The sequence below is a fragment of the Tamandua tetradactyla genome, chromosome 1, assembly GCF_023851605.1.
Source record: "Tamandua tetradactyla isolate mTamTet1 chromosome 1, mTamTet1.pri, whole genome shotgun sequence".
Lineage (NCBI taxonomy): Eukaryota > Metazoa > Chordata > Mammalia > Pilosa > Myrmecophagidae > Tamandua > Tamandua tetradactyla.
Window position 1 is genome coordinate 188562065 of NC_135327.1, and position 18752 is coordinate 188580816.

At 35.6% G+C, this 18752-nt stretch overlaps 1 protein-coding gene across 5 annotated transcripts in view; it reads right to left on the bottom strand.

The window, feature by feature from the left end:
* The window catches only part of TPK1 (thiamin pyrophosphokinase 1), a 323853-nt gene that overhangs the window by 243127 nt on the left and 61974 nt on the right, over positions 1–18752 (bottom strand). For all 5 annotated transcript variants that reach the window (XM_077148616.1, XM_077148604.1, XM_077148613.1 and 2 more), the window contains exon 3: positions 6829–6900. In XM_077148616.1, the coding sequence (XP_077004731.1) occupies positions 6829–6900 (72 nt within the window). The remainder of the gene's footprint in view (positions 1–6828; positions 6901–18752) is intronic.

Genomic DNA, 18752 nt, shown 5'->3' on the forward strand with positions numbered 1-18752 from the left:
AGGGCCCAGCCTCTCCAGAACATCAGATAGTTTTACCTCCCTACCCCATATTAGTGACAGACCCTTCCAATATGGAAAATTTAGAGTGGTCATAGTCAAAACACCCCTAAAAAGAGGGATGGAAAGATCAAAGGTGATGGTAGAGTTGTACAGTGAAGATAGGATTTAACAAATGAATATTAATGCTGAATCATTAAATTGATATCTCTTTTAGTTTCCAGTATCTTAGTGCAGGTAGAAGCAAAAACCTGAAATTATGGAAATGTAACCCATATCAAACTCTGAAATATGTTCTACAACTAATTGTGGTACTGTGCTTTGAAATTTATTGCTTTTTTGTATATATGTTATTTTTCACAAAAAAAAAGAAGGAAAAAAAGTCGATTGTGATGATAAAAAATATTTAAGTTTTCTAGCCTCCTATATTCTGGAGCAGCTAGAAGGAAAATTCTGAGAGGATATACAAAATCCTAGGATCTGTCCTGTAACTACTTGTTGAGGAGTGCTTTGAAAACTATTGCTTTTTTATTTCTTTGCTTTGTATAGATGTTATACTATACAATAAAAAGTTTTTTAAAAAATTGTAGGTATATAAAGAATTTGAACAGCACAATCAAATCTTGACTTTATAGAGAATATATATTATTATCAAGTACACATGGACCATTTACAGAAATTAATTATGTGCTATACCATAAAGTCAGGACTTCCCAATTTTACCAACTTTATGCTACTCTGGCTGAACTCACTAGCTCTGGTCATTTCAAACTTCATCTGGTTGTGCAAAAGAGCTGAAGAAATCAATACATTGACACACCAGTAATCTATTCATGATTGAGAAGCTCTGTTAAAGAAGTGCCAAAGAATCAGTAAAGATTAAATGAAATTAACCATAGATCAACAATGCAATGATGGGAAAAATTATTTTTGGAAACTAAGCCATACTTCTTAAAAAAAAAAAAAAAGTACACTGAAGAGAAGACCCAACAGAAATTGTGAAATAATTTAACTGAATGGTAACAAAAACAGGTTTTGAACTTGTGTGGTGTAGCAAACGTAGTATTTGGAAAGGAATTTAGTGCATTGATTATACATTTAAAAAAATTTTTTATGAATGCATTCTTAAATGTAAATTTGAAAATAAATCATACATTCAAATAAAGAAGTGAACAGATAAATCAAATGAGAATGAAAACAATAATAAGGATGAGATTAGATTTTAATAAAATAAAGCACAGCTAAATAAAAAGAACAATGATGATTAAGAAAAGAAAAAAAATCTGGTCTTTGAAAAGACTAGAAAAAAACTGAAAGGCTAATACAGAGCTGGAACACACACATACACATATCTATATTTTCAGTGCATACATAATGTATATTATGTATATATACATATATATGTACATACATGAATGAATGATTTCATCACATTGCTTGTAATAAAAAAATTGGAAGTAATAAAAACATCCTATAAAGAGAAATGGTTAAATAAACTGTTGTATATTCACATGATGGGATAATAAACAGAAGTTTAAAAAAATGGACTAAATCTATAAGTATCATGAATGTATCTTCAAGTATAACACTATGAAAAAAAGAAAATGGCAGAATGTTACCCTAAAGAATAATATTATTTAAGTACATATAAAAACTTAAAACTATTGTATATGACTTAATATTTACGTAACTGAAGCATAACCATATGAATTGGCCACACTTTTAATTCATGATAATTACTTTCATGTTAAGAGATAGAGATTGAGAAGAAAAAGTGACTACAGAGAAGGGCAAAGAGAGCTTCCACCTGTCTGTTGTTTTCTGTGTATTTATTTTAAACATCTGAAGCAAATATGACAATTTTATTTTTTACTATATGGGTAATAGGTGCTGGCTTTGTTTGTAAGTCCCTCTCTAGGTTTCAAATGCTGGTTAGAGTTTATGATGAGAGATTATCAGAGGTCTGGGATCTAATCATATTCTGAGGTGATTATGAGGACCAAGACATCTGCAATATTCTCTATGAAAACTGAGTGCCCATGAATCCTCCACAACAGTGGTTCTCAATCTATTAGGCCCATTACCCCATTCTTTTTGTTTTTAAACAATTACTTGTAAAATTAACTACCCTGAAATAAAATTCTTAAAACAACAATAAAAAAAAAATTAAAGCAAGGAAAAAATCTGCAGATCCAGATATCAAAATCTCTTAAATTATAAATTTTCAACATTAAATACCATTAGATTAACTCTCAAAACTACATACATTCTCAAAATATCAGGTAGAAGGTCCATTTTCTCTCTTATACCTCCACCCTCACCTTCTTTTTTTCTTTTTTTTAATTGAATTTGCATTATCAAACCAAAACAACAAACAAACATGAACATTCTTAACATACAAACATTCCATGTATGGTTACAATCACTATCATCATATAGTAGTCTATTCATCACCATGATCATATTTTAGAATATGTGCATCACTCCAGAAAAAGAAATAAAAAGAAAAAAAGAAGAACTCACACATACCACGCCTCTTACCCCTCCCTCTCATTGACCACTGGATCTACTCAATAGATTTTAACCTTTCTTCCCTCTATTCTTTTTCTATACCCCTTACCACTCCCTTTCATTGTTCACTAGTATTTCAATTTATTCAACTTATTTTAACATTTGTTCCCCCTATTATTTATTTTTAATCTATATTTTTTATTCCTCTGTCAATATCACAGATAAAAGGAGCATCAGACACAGGTCTTCACAATCACAGTCACGTTGTGAAAGCCAAATCGTTATACATTCATCTTGAAGAAATATGGCTACTGGAACACAGCTCTACAGTTTCAGGCCTTCCCTCTAGCCTCTCTAAAACACCTTAAATTAAAAAGGGGATATCTATAAAATGCGTCAGAATAACCTCCAGGATAGCCTCTCGACTCTGTTTGAAATCTCTCAGTCACTGACACTATTTTGTCTCATTTCTCTCTTGCCCCTTTTGGTCGAAAAGATTTTCTTAATGCCTTGATGCTGAGTCCCAACTCATTCTAGGATTTCTGTCTCACGTTGCCAGGGAGGTTTACACCCCTGGGAGTCATGTCCCATGTAGAGAGGGGGAGGGCAGTGAGTTTGAGTGCTGTGTTGGCTGAGGGAGAGATAGGCCACATTTGAACAACGAAAGAGGTTCTCTGGGGGTGGGTCACAGTGGGTCAGCAGGCAGAGCTCTTGCCTGCCATACCGGAGACCCAGGCTCATTTTCCAGTGCCTGCCCATGTGTTCTTTGATAGCTGCCAGAAGGCAACACACCAGAGACAGATTGGCTTTTAATAAAAGGGGGTTTATTTCATTAGTTCTTCAGAGGAAACTGAGGTTCTTTCTTATGTGGGAAGGCACCAGGCCTCTTGGTTCCAACAACTCTCCCCGGGGTGATTCCTTTCTGCATCTCCAAAGGCCTGGGATGAGCTGTGAGTGCTGAGGTGAGGTATGCTGAGCTGCTTGGGCTCTGCTATGTTGAGCTCTCTCATTTAAGCACCAGCCAGTTAAATCAAACACCATTCATTACATAAGGCATGCCTCCTAGCCGACTGCAGATGTAATGAGCAACAGAAAGGTTCAGTACTATTGGCTCATATCCACAGCAACAGAACTAGGCAGGTTCACCTGGCCAAGTTGATACCTGAACCTAACTACCACACCATGCAAAAAAAAAAAAAAAAAAAAAGTTTTCTGGGGGTGACTTCTTAAGTAGGCTTAGTCTATCCTTTGTGGGGATAAGTTTCATATGAACAAACCCCAAGACCGAGGGCTCAGGCTATTGATTTGGTTGTCCCCACTGATTGCCAGAATATCAGGAATCTCCAAATGACCTCCCTCACCTTTAATCCCTCTCACATTCTATAGGATCCTTGGGGAATACGCAGTCCAACTCTTTCATGAATGAGAAGGGGCATCCACATTGAAGGACAGGGGGATGCAATCATCAATAACCTGGACAGGCTGGTCCCTCTGAGTTTCAGGATTTATTTGACCTAGGAATTATATGTTTTAGGAAGGCAAACCTAGTGCATGAAACCTTTACAGAGTCTCAGTTTCAGCTCTGGTGCTCTACGAGTCAACATTAGTGAGCTGATTGGGGTTTAGCAAAATATGACCATTAGCACTATCTAACTGCCTGTTAACTATTGGCCATAGCATGCATATTTAGTTTACCTCTATATCCCTCTACCATTGACTCCTTGTCCACTATCAAACCATTAAAATTGTACATGTGAGAACTTATTTAAGGCATAAATTTAATCATTGGGATATATAGCACTATACATCCCCTTTCACTCATGTTCACAGTCAAAACAGCATGGTACTGGCACAAAGACAGAAGGATCAACCAATGGAAAAGAATCAAGAGTGCAGAGATAGACCACAAAATTTAAGGACATTTGATCTTCAAAAAGACAAAATAGTCTTTTCAATGAGGGGACATGGGAGAATGGTACTTCAATAGACAAAAGAATAAAAGGGGACTCCTACCTTATACTCTATACAAAAATTAATTCAAAATGGATTAAAGACCTAAATGTAAGACCCAGTACCATAAAACTTCTAGAAGAAAATGCAGGGAAACATCTTCAAGATCTAATAACTTTACACCTAAAGCACAAGCAGTAAAAGAAAAAATAGACAAATGGGAACTCCTTGAGATCAAGAGATTCTGTGCCTCAAAGGACTTAGTGAAAAAGGTGAAGAGGCAACCAACTCAATGGGAGAAAACATTTGGAAACCACATACTGGAAAAAAGGCTTGATATCTTCTGTACATAAATTATACAGCTCAACAACAAAAGAACCACCCAATTACAAAATGGGCGGAGGATATGAATAGACACTTCTCTGAAGAGCAAATACATATATCCAACGAAAACCATTCCTGCCAATCCTAAAGGACACCTAGAGCATTATATAAGATTCTACAAAGGTTCAATGCGCTAGGGTAACTTTCCAGAAACCTATAACCTCCAGATGGGTCTCTGGACCAGATAAATTCTGAAATGAAGAGGGATCTGCCTCTCCATCCCCTTATCCTATATTATCAACAGCCCCTTCCAATATGAAAAAGTTAGAATGGGTATAACCCAAATACCCCTAAAGAGTAGGACAAAGATCAAATATGATGGTGGAGTTATACAGAAAAAGTAGGATTTAACAAATGAGTATGATTGCCGAATCATTATATTAATATTTTTTAGTCTCCAGTATCTTAGATCAGCTAGAAGTAAAAACCTAAAATTGTGGAATTGTAACTCATACCAAACCCCGAAATCTGTTCTACAACTATTTGCTGTGATGTGCCTTGAAATGTATCGCTTTTTTGTATGTTATTTTTCAGGAAAAAGAAAAAAAAGTTGATTGCAATAATAAATGCACAGCTATATGAAAAAAAAGGATTGAATGACAATAAAAAGAATAAAGGAGGGAAAAAAAGTAAAGGCCTGATTCATGCTACAATATGAATGAATCTTGAAGACATAATTTTGAGTGATATAAGCTAAACACAAAAAGGCAATTTTTTTATGAAGTACCTTGAAGAATCAAACTTCACAGAGACTGCTGATGTTTTGTAGGATACAAAGAGAGGAGGAGGCAGGAAGAAGGAGCTATAGCTTAATGGATGAGTAGCTTCTGATTGAGATGATGATAAAGGAGGGGTGATGGATATAAGTGATGATAGCACAATATTGTAAATATAATACTAGTGAATTGTACACGTGAATGTGGTTAAAATGGGAAATTTTGTGTAATAGACTGATTATTACAATAAAAACTTAAAAAAAAAAAAGTACAGATGGAGTGATGGTGGCGCAGTGGCAGAGTTATCATCTGCCATGCCAGAGACCCAGGTTCAGTTCCTGGTGCCTGTCCATGCAAATTAAAAAAAAAAAGAAGGAAAAAATACAGATGGCTAATAAGCACCCAAAGAGCTGTTCATCTTCATTGGCTATAAGGGAGATGTAAATTAAGATGACAATGAGATATCACCTCACACCTATAAGATTGGCTGCTATAAAACAAACAGGAAACTACAAATATTGGAGAGGAAGTAGAGAAACTGGAACACTTATTCACTGCTGGTGTGAATGTATAATGGTATAACCACTTTAGAAGTCTATTTGGCGACCAGGCAATACCAATACTAGTTATATACCCAGAAAGTTGAAGGCAGTGACACTGATATTTGCACACCAATGTTCTTCCCCCTATCTGATTTGGCCTAAAGCTGACATTGATAACTTAGCAGAAATATCTCTTTGAGAAAAATTAAAATTATTACTAATAATAATAACTGGCTGGATATCTCAAAATTTCATGGAAAATAAGTAGAGGTTTAACACAACTATATTTAATACTATATTTAATTACTATATTACAATTAGATTTAATATTATTTTCTAGCTTGTAATCCTCTAAGATCAAAGATTAATATAAGTAGATAATAAAACTGGTTTCTTAAATAGAACCTCCCAGATGAATTACATGAAATTAACCCATTTTTAGCTATATTTTTCCACATTATTAAAGATTTAATGTACTGGCAAACATGTCTTCTTCAATTTTGCAAATCCAATAACCCTGCAGGTATCTTACTATTGAATGCTATGACAACAATGAGGCATATTGATGCTTTTTGCTGTCACCAGTGACAAAAATATTTACACTTGAACAAATACTTGGGAATTAATAGTCACATAGTTGTTCTGAAATTCAGTACAGTAATGGTAAACTATAATTCAATACTTGGCATACATGTGGTAGAAATAATACAAACACTTATTAAGATTACCTTTGCTCCAAAGGTGACGAAAACAGTCATCCAAAGGCTGGTTCAGAATCAAAAGGCAGTACTTCAAATTCCCTACAGATAATTAAAAAAGAAAGAAAGAAAGAAAGAAAAGCAAAATAAAATAAGTGAACAGCCTCCCCCTCCCATTTTTATCCTCTGCTGGTCCCAAATTTCAATACTTTTAACTGCAGCTTAATTTCTCCTATCTTAATTTCAAAAGACACCTAAGATAAGCTGGATCTATCTTATTCAATATGTCTATCACATTACTATACTGCTGAGGAAATCATTAAAAAACAATTCATTTTGGAGGGGGTAAGAGTGGGGAATTGTTTCTCTCTAGTTTTTTAGCAGAAATGTTTTAAATATAAGTTTTCGTCCCTATGGATATACCCATCACTTTGATACAACTACTCTTCTATCTGGCATGTCTTATATATCTGTCATTATTTACCAAGTTGTGTGAATTTGGGTAGGTATACATTTTCACATTCTTTATCATTCATTCATTTCCCCCAACTCCCTGAGCCCAGGTGCCCCCCACTCCTTCTTGAATTTTGCAATGAAAAATTTTACATGTGGATCACAAAATTCTACTAGCGTTCTTCATGGCTCTTTTCTCCCAGTTGTTTTTTTTATGACAATCAAAACACAAAAGATGGAAAAAATTATTTCTCCAACAATCATTCCAAGACTTTTACGATGTACTTATACTGCAAAATACAATCTGTGGAAAATTTGTCATGTGGCTTAATCCAAGCACCCTCCTTTTCATTTATGGAAAAGAAATGCTTGTGGTACTAAAAAATATTTATTGTTTTCTGAGCAATATCACTGTCAGAAATGGACGGAACAATATAATGAAAAAAGGGGCTGCCACTGTCCACAGTAAACATTATTAAGTGCCAATTATAAATAGGGTGCTGGTAGCAGAAAGAGGAATAAGATTCCAAGCTATCTGAGAGATAAAATGTGTAGGATAAAGACAATTTATTCAACAATGTACAAAGAGTGCCAGGTAAACAGATAAATGAATATGGCAGAAGTTCAAAGGCTAGGAGGCCAATAAGGTCTGAGGGCATTCTAGAAACCTTTCTGGAATCAGATTTTTGAACATGAGTTTTAAAAAGGATAGAGAAGAAAAAGCAATGCTCTAATAACGATTGGGATCTAAGACATTAATACTAACATCACAAATTTTAAACATAATGTTTAAGATGACAGGGGAATTTAAGTTGAGATATCTGCAAGTATTTAAGAATGAAGCAGGAATGAATAATAAAAATAACATGTATATTTTGGAATTATCTGTAGAGATAATAACTGAAGGTAAATTAGTAGTATAGGAAACTGAGATATTCAAAGAAAGGAAACATAGAAAAGAATAAAGAACAAAGACTCACCAGTACAGAGTAGGAAAAAGTCAAAGGAAAGCCAGAAAGGTTAAAAAAAAAAAAAAGGACTAAGAGGGTATTTCAAAGACACTTCGGTCAATAGCATAGATGCTAGACAAGTCAAGGAGATTAAACAATGAGAAAAGGTTAATGAAGGGGGAAAAAAAACTCAAAGAAAAGGTGAAAATTCAAGATAGCAAGGAGGCCAAAGAGTTAGCAAAATGAAAAAATTAAAAAGGAGGCACAGATGCCTTCTCTTAAAAAATAAAAAATGAAATGTGAGAAATAAATTAAAAAATACGGCAGCAGAGTCAAGACAGAACATTTTAAATACAGAAGCAATCTTACATTCCAAGTAGGGGGAGAGAAGAGAAGGACAGGAAATTATCCATTTATTCATTTAAAAGGTGTTTATGGCACACAAGGTTAATTTGAGGTAGTGCTCTAGATAGCAGTGAACAAGAAAAAGGTCTCTGGCATGAAGTGTACATTCTATTAGTAAAAACGGGTACTGAGACTGAGGCACATGACATCATAGCTACAAACAAAATGTAAAAATTAAAATATAAACAAATTAGATTATAAATGACATAAGAAAGTAAACAAAAACAAGTGGGTAGTTCCTTGAAGAAATGACTGTAGGAGCTGACATCCCCAATTTAAGAAATAGGAATATACTTAGAGTTAGCTAACATCAGATGTATCTGTGATTTTAGGGCTTTGCCCAGAAATTCTGGAAAACACAAGTAGGAGGCAGGCTTAAGAGAAGGAATAAACAAGTAGGATGGGTGTGAGCACTGGCTTGGGAACTGACAAGGCAACTTGACAAGAGGCAAAGAAAACTGAGGGTACTTACTTGGGCAGCATTAGAATAAATGACTGCTCCCTTATATTCTTTATCCTCTTGTAACAGAATCCTAAGGGATCTTTTTTTACTTTGTTTCTTGTTTGTGTATTTGTATTCCTGGGTACATTACTGTCCAGATGAAGCAGGATAGAATAGGACAACTAACTGCAACTCCCTAGTTTCCTATACAGCTATGAAATAATGGAAAACCGCCAAATCCCTAGCTTCTTATCTAGCTCAGAAGTGTTAATTCAGAGCTGCAAACTTCTAGGACAAATATTTCCCCTGAAGCCCTGAGACCTCCCAAAACGACTGAAACCTCCCAAAACCATAATAGCTTGTAAAATCATGGGCCCAAAGCAAACTGTTAGTTAATGAGAGAAAGCATGGGTCATAAAGATTATTAAATATCTGCCCAAAGACAAACCTGGATAAATGATGGCACGCCCCAAGTTCCAGTAGCTATCTCTCTCTAGAACAAAGAGGACACCTGGATAATACAAGTCTTGTAAGACCCTAGAGTTCAAAAGTTACAATGGAAATCTGCCACCAGAAAAAACCTTCCTATAAAGCAAGCTAACCTACACTCACTCAGGGCATACTTCTCCCTTGAACACACCCACACCCTTTAACATGTTCTCTCCTTCTCTTTAATAAACTTTACTACTTATTCCTACTCACTATCATTTACCTAAATTATTTTAGCAGTGAGACTCCTGAACCTAGAACAGAGCTCAACTGGAACTGTTGCCAGCAAGGCACTAGTAACACAGACTCCCTTGCACAAAAATAAGTTCCTAAGTGATCATAAGACTAACATCTAGCCAAGGAGATATTAGACGCTTTATGATTGCTCTAGGCAGTCTCCTTGAAATGAAGGGGGCAAACAGTAACTGAGAGAATCTGTGACTAAGAGACTGGTTATACAAGAAATCCTAAAGGGAGCACTACAGGCAGATGGGGAATGACAGAAGACAAAAGTCTGGAGAAAAGTGTAGAAATAAAGTCTATCAGTAAAGATAAAAAGAGAAAAAAAATTAGATATGACATATAAAATCCAAAAGGCAATATGATAGAAGAAAGTACTGCCTTTACAGTAATCACATTAAATATTAATGGTTAAACTTCCCAATCAAAAGATATAGACACACAAAATGGATTTAAAAAACAGGACCCATCTATTTGCTGTCTACAGGGGACTCATTTAGAGTGAAAGGTGAGAAAAAGATATTTCATGCAAACAACAGCCAGAAAAGAGCAAGGGTAGCTATACTAATATTCAACATATTAGGCTTCAAATGTAAAACAATTAAAAGAGACAAAGAAGGGCACTATGTATTAATAAAAGGAACAATTCAACAAGTAGAGTAACAATCATAAATATTTATGCGCCAAGCGAGAGTGCTGCAAAGTACATGAGGCAAACAATGACAATACTGAAGGGGGAAATAGACCCTATACCATGATGAGTTGGAGATTTAAATTCTTCACTCTCATCAGGATAGACATCTTAACAGAGGACCAATTAAGGAAACAGAGATTTTGAATAATCCGATAAATACACTAGACTTAACAGACATTTACAAAACATTACACCCCACAAAAGCACAATACACATTTCTCTCAAGTGTTCACAGATTATTCTTAAGGATAGACCTTATGCTAGGTCACAAAGCAAGCCTCAATAAATTTAAAAGGATTAAAATTATACAAAATACTTTCTTGGATCATAATGAAAAGAAGTTAGAAATCAATAACAGGCAGAGGGTATGATTGTGAAAATCTTGTGTCTGATGCTCCTTTTACCTACATATGGAACGATGAGTAAAACATACGGATTAAAAATAAATAATAGGGGGAACAAATGTTAAAATAAATTTAGTAGACTGAAATGCTAGTGATCAACGAAAGGGAGTGGGAAGGGATACAGAAAACAATGATATGTTTTTAGAACATTTGTATCATGGTAATGAATACCCAACTATGTGATGATATTATGAGCCATTGATTGTATACTTTGGAATGACTGTACATGTGTGAAGATATCTCAATAAAAATATTAAAAAAAAATATTTCAGGCAGAGAGCCAGAAAATTCACAAATATAGGGAGGCTAAATAACACACTCTTAAATAAGCAGTGGGTCAAAGAAGAAATTACAAGAGAAATCAGTAAATATCTTGAGGAAAATGAAAATGAAAACAACATATCAAAAGTCATGGATACAGCAAAGGTGGTGCTGAGAGGGAAATTTATTGCTATAAATGTCTATATTTCAAAAGAAGAGCAAAAATTGAGGAATTAATAACTGTTCACTTGGAAGAACTGGAGAAAGCACAGCAAACTAACCCCAAGGAAAACAAAAAGAAGGAAATAACAAAAATTAGAACAGAAAAAAATGAAAATGACAATATGAAAAACAAGAAAACCACAAGTTGGTTCTTTGAGAAACATCAGTGAAATCAGTAGACCCTGAGCTATGCTGAAAAGAAAAAAAAGAGAGGATGAAAAGAAATAAAATCAGAAATGGTAGAGGGGGCATAACCACTAACCATGTAGAAATAATGGTGGCAATCAGAGGATACTATGAGCAATTATATGCTAATAACCTACACAACTTAGAAATGACAACTTCCTAGAAAGGCATGAGCAACCAATATTGACTTGAGAAGAAACTGACAACCTCAACAAACCAATCACAAATAAAAAGACTGAATTAATTATCAGGAAACTCCCCAAAAAAGAAAAGTCCAGGACCAGATGACTTCACATTGTGAATTCTACCAACAATTCAAGAAAGAATTAGCACAAAATCTGCTCAAATGCTTCAAAAAAAAATTTGAAAAGGATGAAAGCTACCTAACTCATTCTATGAAGCCAACATCACTCTAATAGCAAAACCAGACAAAGATACTACAAGGAAAGAAAATTACAGACCGATCCCTTTAATGAACACAGATGTAAAAATTGTCAACAAAATAATTGCAAATTGAATCCAGCAGGACATTAAAAGAATTATATACCATGAACAAGTGGGATTTATTCTAGGTATGCAAGAATGGCTCAACATAAGAAAATCAATTGATGTAATACACCATATTAACAAATCAAAGAGGAAAAACCACATAAACATCTCAATCGATGCAGAAAAGGCATTTGACAAAATTCAATATCCTTTCTTGATGAAAACACTTCAAAGGCTGGGAAAAAAGGGAACTTCTTTTATATGAAAACCCCACAGCTAACATCATCCTCAATGGGGAAAAACTGAAAGCTTTCCATATAAGATAAGATCAGGAACAAGACAAGGATGCCCACTGTCACTATTGTTATTCAACACTGTGTTGAAACTTCTAGCCATAGCAATTAGACAAGAAAAAGAAATAAAAGGCTTCCAAATTGGAAAGGAAGAAGTAAGACTCTTACTGTTTGCAGATAACATGATACTATATGTCAACAATCCTGAAAAATCTACAGCAAAGCTACTAGAGCTAATAAATGAGTACAGCAAAGGGAATGGGCACAAGATTAACAGCCCAAAATCAGTAGTGGTTCTATACACTAGTAACACAAAATTACATGATATTGCTAAAAAACAACAACAACAACAAAAAAATCATGGAGGACCTAAATAAATGGAAGGGCATACCATGTTTATGGATTGGAAGACTAAATATAGTCAAGATGTCAGTTCTACCCAAACTGATGCATAGATTCAATGCAATACCAATTAAGATCCCTGCAACTTACTTTGCAAGAACAGAAAAACCAATAACCAAAGTTATTTGGTAGAACAGGTATCACAAATAGCTCAAAATACCTTAAGAAATAAAATGAAATGGAGCTCTCACACTACCTAACTTTAAAGCATATTATGAAGCTCCAGTGGTCAAAACAGCATCGTACTGGCATAGAGATAGATATACTGACCAATGGAATCACACTGAGTGTTCAGAAATAGAACCTCTCATGCATGGACAATTGATCTTTGTTAATGCGATCAAACCAACCCACCTGGAACAAAGAAAGCTCTTCAATAAATGGCAGTTGGAGAATTGGATATCCAAATGCAAAAGAATGAAAATGGATCTGTATCTCATACCTTATATAAAACTTAACTTAAAATGGATCAAAGATTTAAACATTAGAGTTAAGACCATAAAAGTTTAAGAAGAAAATGTAGGGAAATATCTTATAAACCTGTAACAGGAGGTGGTTTCCTAGGCCCTACACCCAAAGCATGAGTAATGAAAAAATAAGAAATACATAAATGAAATCTCCACAAAATTAAATATTTTTCTACATTAAACAACTTTGTCAAGAAAGTAAAAAGGCAGCCTACGTGCCAGAAGATGGAAACAAACCAAATGCCCATCAACAGATGAGTGGATCAACAAAATGTGGTATCTACATACGATGGAATATTATGCAGCAGTAAGACAAAATGATGTCCTGAAGCATATGACAGGATGGATGAACCTTGAGGACATAATGCTGAGCAAAATTAGTCAAACACAAAAGGATAGATACTGTATGATTCCACTTCTATGACCAGCATAAAGGTATAATCACAGGCTTAAAATACAGAATATAAGGGACTTAGAGATACACAGAAGCTAGAGACGGGTGAACTGTTACCTAATGAGGTTAAACTCCAATGTAAGGGAACAGATGATAGAAGCGAAGGTGGTTCTCTAGTGGGTCTATAAGTAATATTATCATATTGAAGGTGAACAAGATGGAAAGAGGTTGTATAGACCTACATGTCCCACTGATTCACACTAGAAATATGAATTAGTTCTCACAAGAATTACTTCAAAGATATGATTTTTGTACAAAAAGTTTAAGTCCAGGGTACGGGAGAAAAATACTATTGCATGCTATGAGCTATGTTCAAAAGGAAACCATCAGCATTCCCACATCAACAGCAGAGGTAAATAATGGGGGAAGGGACAAGAGTTAAGAGGAGGTTTAGATTTTCAGTTTGGCAAGGGTGTGTTTATTGGTGTTCTTTCTCTTGGGAACAATTAAATTATCTAAAATTGAGAATGCTGATGGACTGTGGAATTTGGGTCCTCTACAAGATGTCTGATGACTGCAGGTGGCTGAAGGATGTACTGATGGAGAAGTAGACTGGCGAATAATGGTGAATATTTATGAATGAAGGTTGTGCTGCTACAAAAAGGAACAAAGTCGTGAGGCATGCAATGATGTGAATGAGCATGTGGGACATTTGATGAGACAAAATAAGCCAGAAACCAAAGAACAAGAATGGTATGATCACCTTTAGAAAATGCTTATAAGAAAACAGGGGCCTAGACTGTAAGCTTTTAGAGGAGATACATTAAGTTAGGAGTGATTATTATTTCTAGATTTTGAGAGGCTGTTTTATATAGATAGCTTGATATTTAGAGATAAGAATGAAGATGAACAGGTTGGGGTTAAAGTAATTCAGAGCACAGGGGTAAGGAAGACAGTGTCTATATTTCAGAACTACACATACTCTTTGAGACCAAGGAAGAAGGGCTTATTTGGTTTGGAACTGAAATTTTCTGTAGTGCATAATCTAATTCAACCTATCTGCATAGCTCATTTGAACAACTGAAACACAGGGAATACAGGATAAGAAAGAGCTCCTTTAATTCAATACAGATTATTGTAATGCCTGGATACATTCTAGAGTATATTAAGCAGATAATCAAAAAGTATTGGCAAAGTCCCATGAGGGATGGGAGAAAAATATGAAACTATTAAACCTTACCATAAGGGAATCCCCTGATACTGTGTCAAATTTTAGGGAGACCCAAATCAATAGGCCATGTCATCGATCAGGAGGCTTACTCTTGTGAAGCTTATACAGGTAGCGGAAAAGCTTAGACTATCTAGTCATGCCTAAGAGTTACATCTGAAGGACCTCTTTTGTTGCTCAGATATGGCCTCAATCTTTCTAAGCCCAACTCTGCAAGTGAAATCACTGCCCTCCCCCCTATATGGGACATGACATTCAGGGCTGAAAGTCTCCCTGGCAATGTGGGACATGACATCCAGGGGTGAAAGTCTCCCTGGTGGCATGGGAGATGACTCCCAGGGATGAATCCAGCCCTGGAGCCACAGAATCAACAATTCCATCCTGACCAAAAGAGGTAAAAGAAGTATAATTAATAAAGTATCAGTGGCAGAGAGAGTTCAATTACAGTACAGAGGCTACTGTGGAGGGTGCTCTTAAGAAAGCTTCAGTTAGACCTTGCTTACCTATCATAACCTGCCAAACCCCAACCAGGACCACTCCAGCCAATCCTAAAGAACACTTAGGGCAACAGATAAGATTCCATAAGGGTTCCACGCACTAGAGTAACTTTCCAGAAACCTACAACCTTCAGATATAGGTCCCTGGTCTAGATAAGACCTGAAACCTAGCCCAGCCTCTCCAGAACATCAGATAGTTCCATCTCCCTAACCCATATTAGTGACAGACCCTTCCAATATGGAAAATTTAGAATTGGCTTAGCCCAAACACCCCTAAAGAGAGGGATGGAAAGATCAAAGGGGATGGTGGAGTTATACAGAGAAGACAGGATTTAACAAATGAATATGAATGCTGAATTATTAAAATGATCTCTTTTAGTCTCTAGTATTTTACAGCAGCTAGAAGTAAAAACCTAAAATTGTGAAATTGTAACCCACGTCAAACTCTGAAATATATTCTACAATTAATTGTGGTGCTGTGCTTTGAAATTTATAGCTTTTTTGAATATGTGTCATTTTTTACAAAAAAAAAAGAAGAAAAAAAGTCAATTGTGATTTAAGCCCTCTAGCCTCCTGTATTCTGGAGCAGCTAGAAGGAAAAATATGAAAGGATCATATGGTAGTCCATGACAAACTTTGGGTTCTGTCCTGTAACTATTTGTTGAGGAGTGCTTTGAAAACTATCGCTTTTTTATTTCTTTGCTTTGTATATATGTTATACTATACAATAAAAAAAAAGTTAAAATATATTTTAAAAAGGCAACCTATGTAGTGGGAGACAATATTTGGAAACCACACATCAGATAAGGATTTAGTATCCAGAATATATAAAGAGTTCTACAACTCAACAACAAAAAGACAAACAATCCAATTAAAAAAATGGGTGTGCCAGTTTGAAAGGATTTATGTGCCCTAGAAAAGCCATGCTTTAATCCTAATCATGTTTAGAAGAAGTCTGAATAGGGTTTCTTCTAATCCCTATTCAGTACTATAGGTTGGAACTTGATGAAGTTATTGCCACGGAGATGTGACTCAATCAATTGTGGGTATTAAACTTGATTAGATGGAGATGTGTCTCCACCCACTCTACATGAGTCTTGATTAGTGTACTGGGATCCTATAAAAGAGGGGACATTTTTTGGAGAGAATGTTTTTTGAGAATGATGAGAAAGCCACAGCAGAGCTGAGTAGAGCCACAAGGCTGAGAGAACTACAGAATCCACCGTGACCTTTGGAGATTCAGAGGGAGCAGAGAAGGATGACAGAATGACAAGAGCCACAAAGCAAGGTCCATCAGCCTTTGGAGATGAGGAGAATGCCCCTGGGGGAGCTTCATGAAGCAAGATGCCTGAAGAGGAAGCTAGCAGATGATGCCGTGTTCTCCATGGGCCTTTTCACTTGAGAGAGAAACTCTGAACCTCATCAGACTTCTTCAATCAAGGTATCTTTCCTGGATACCTTAGAATGGATATGTCTATAGACTTAGTTTAACTGGGGACATTTTCCTGGCCTTAAAACTGTAAACTTGTAACTTATAAAATTCCCCTTTTTAGAAAGCCATTCCTTTTCTGGTATATTGCAGTCCAGCAGTTAACAAACTAGAACAATGGGCAAAAGACATGGACAGACACTTTTCACAAGACAAAATACAAATGGATAAAAAGCACATGAAAAGATGCTCAACTTCATTGTCTATAAGAGAAATGCAAAAAACGAGGTATCATCTAACACCCGCTAGAATGGCGTAAGTTGAAAATGGAGTAAGTTCAATTTAATGTCAAAGAACAGACAAAGAACAAAGCCAGTCAACAAGAAAGCCCTACATAAAATAGTGAAAACTATCTCCAGTATAAACTATTCAAGGAAACAAGATGCCTAGATACCAGTAAAAAAAAATAACAAATCACACTAGGAAAAAATGATATGGCCCAGTCAAAGAAACAAAGTAGCACTTTAAATGAGACCCAGGAGTTGAAACACCTAATTAAAAACGTTCAAACAAGCATGCTAAATCAATTCAAAAATCAAATCATAGATTTGAGGGAAGATATAGTAAAAGCGAGGAAGGATATAAAGAAGACCTTCAGCAACCATAAAGAAGAATTTGAAAGCTTAAAACAACAAGTGACAGAAATTATGAGAATAAAAGTCACAATAGAAGAGATGGAAAAACACAATGGAGGATAAACCTTGAGGACATTATGCTAAGTGGTATTAGCCAGAAACACAGGGACAAATATTGCATGTTCTAATATGAACTAACATCAATGAGCAAACTTTGAGGGGCAGGGTTAGGAATACAGGTGATCAGAAAGAGTGTTGATATCAGGCACTTGGTGATGAAAGAGTACACAATGTGCAACAGGACTGACTGTAAAAATTCAGAAATGGATAGCACAATAATATGATGGTAGCACCATAATATAAGTACACTAAATGAAGATCAATGTGAATATGGTTTGGGGAGAGGGGCTGGGGGCATGTACAAATCAGAAGGAAAGATAGAGGATAAAGACTGAGATGGTATAACTTAGGACTGCCTGGAGAAGACAATGATGGTGATTAAATGGGCAAATATAAGAATATTCTCTCATAAGGGAGAACAAATGAATGTCAACATTGCAAGGTGTTGAAAATGGCATGGTATATAGGAAAATACACAATCAATGCAAGTTAGGGTCTACAGTTAACAGCAACATTTTGCTTCCATTAAATGTAATAAAGGCAATATGCCAAAACTAAATGTCAGTAAGTGGGGGTTGTGGGGGCAGGGTATGGGATTATTTGTGGAAGAAAAGAAAATGTCCTCATAATGGTGGTGAAAACATTGCTATGTGATTATACCGGGAACCAATGATTGTTTACTCATGTTGGATTGTATGGTGTGCAAGGAAAACTGGTTAAAAATGAACAGAAAGAAACAAATGCTGGAGAAAATTTGGAGAGATATACCTATTCACTGTTGGTAGAAGCAGAGTGTTGCAACCCCTCTGGAGCCCAATGTGGTGGTTTCACAGGAGATTAGGGGTGGGATTGCCATATAATCCTGCATCACCATTGCTAGGTATATACTTGGAGGAACTGAAAATGGGGACATGAATGGATATTTGCACACTGGTGTTACAGTGGCAGCGTTTACAATTATTTGCAATGGAGGGAGATGGCCTTGTATTGACTGAGGAATGGAAGAGGGAATAGTGGTATATATATACCACAGACTACCAAGTGGCTGCAAGATAGAATGAAGTTGTAAGGCATGCAACTAAGGTGAATGAATCTTGAGACAGTATGCTGAATGAGATATCAGAAACAAAAAGACAAATGATACCATGCCTCACTCATATGGATTAATATACAAACTTGGAGAATTGAAGTTGAGAAACATGGGTTATCAGGTTGGGGCTTATTGTAAAGTGTCTCAGATTGAAAGGTCTTACA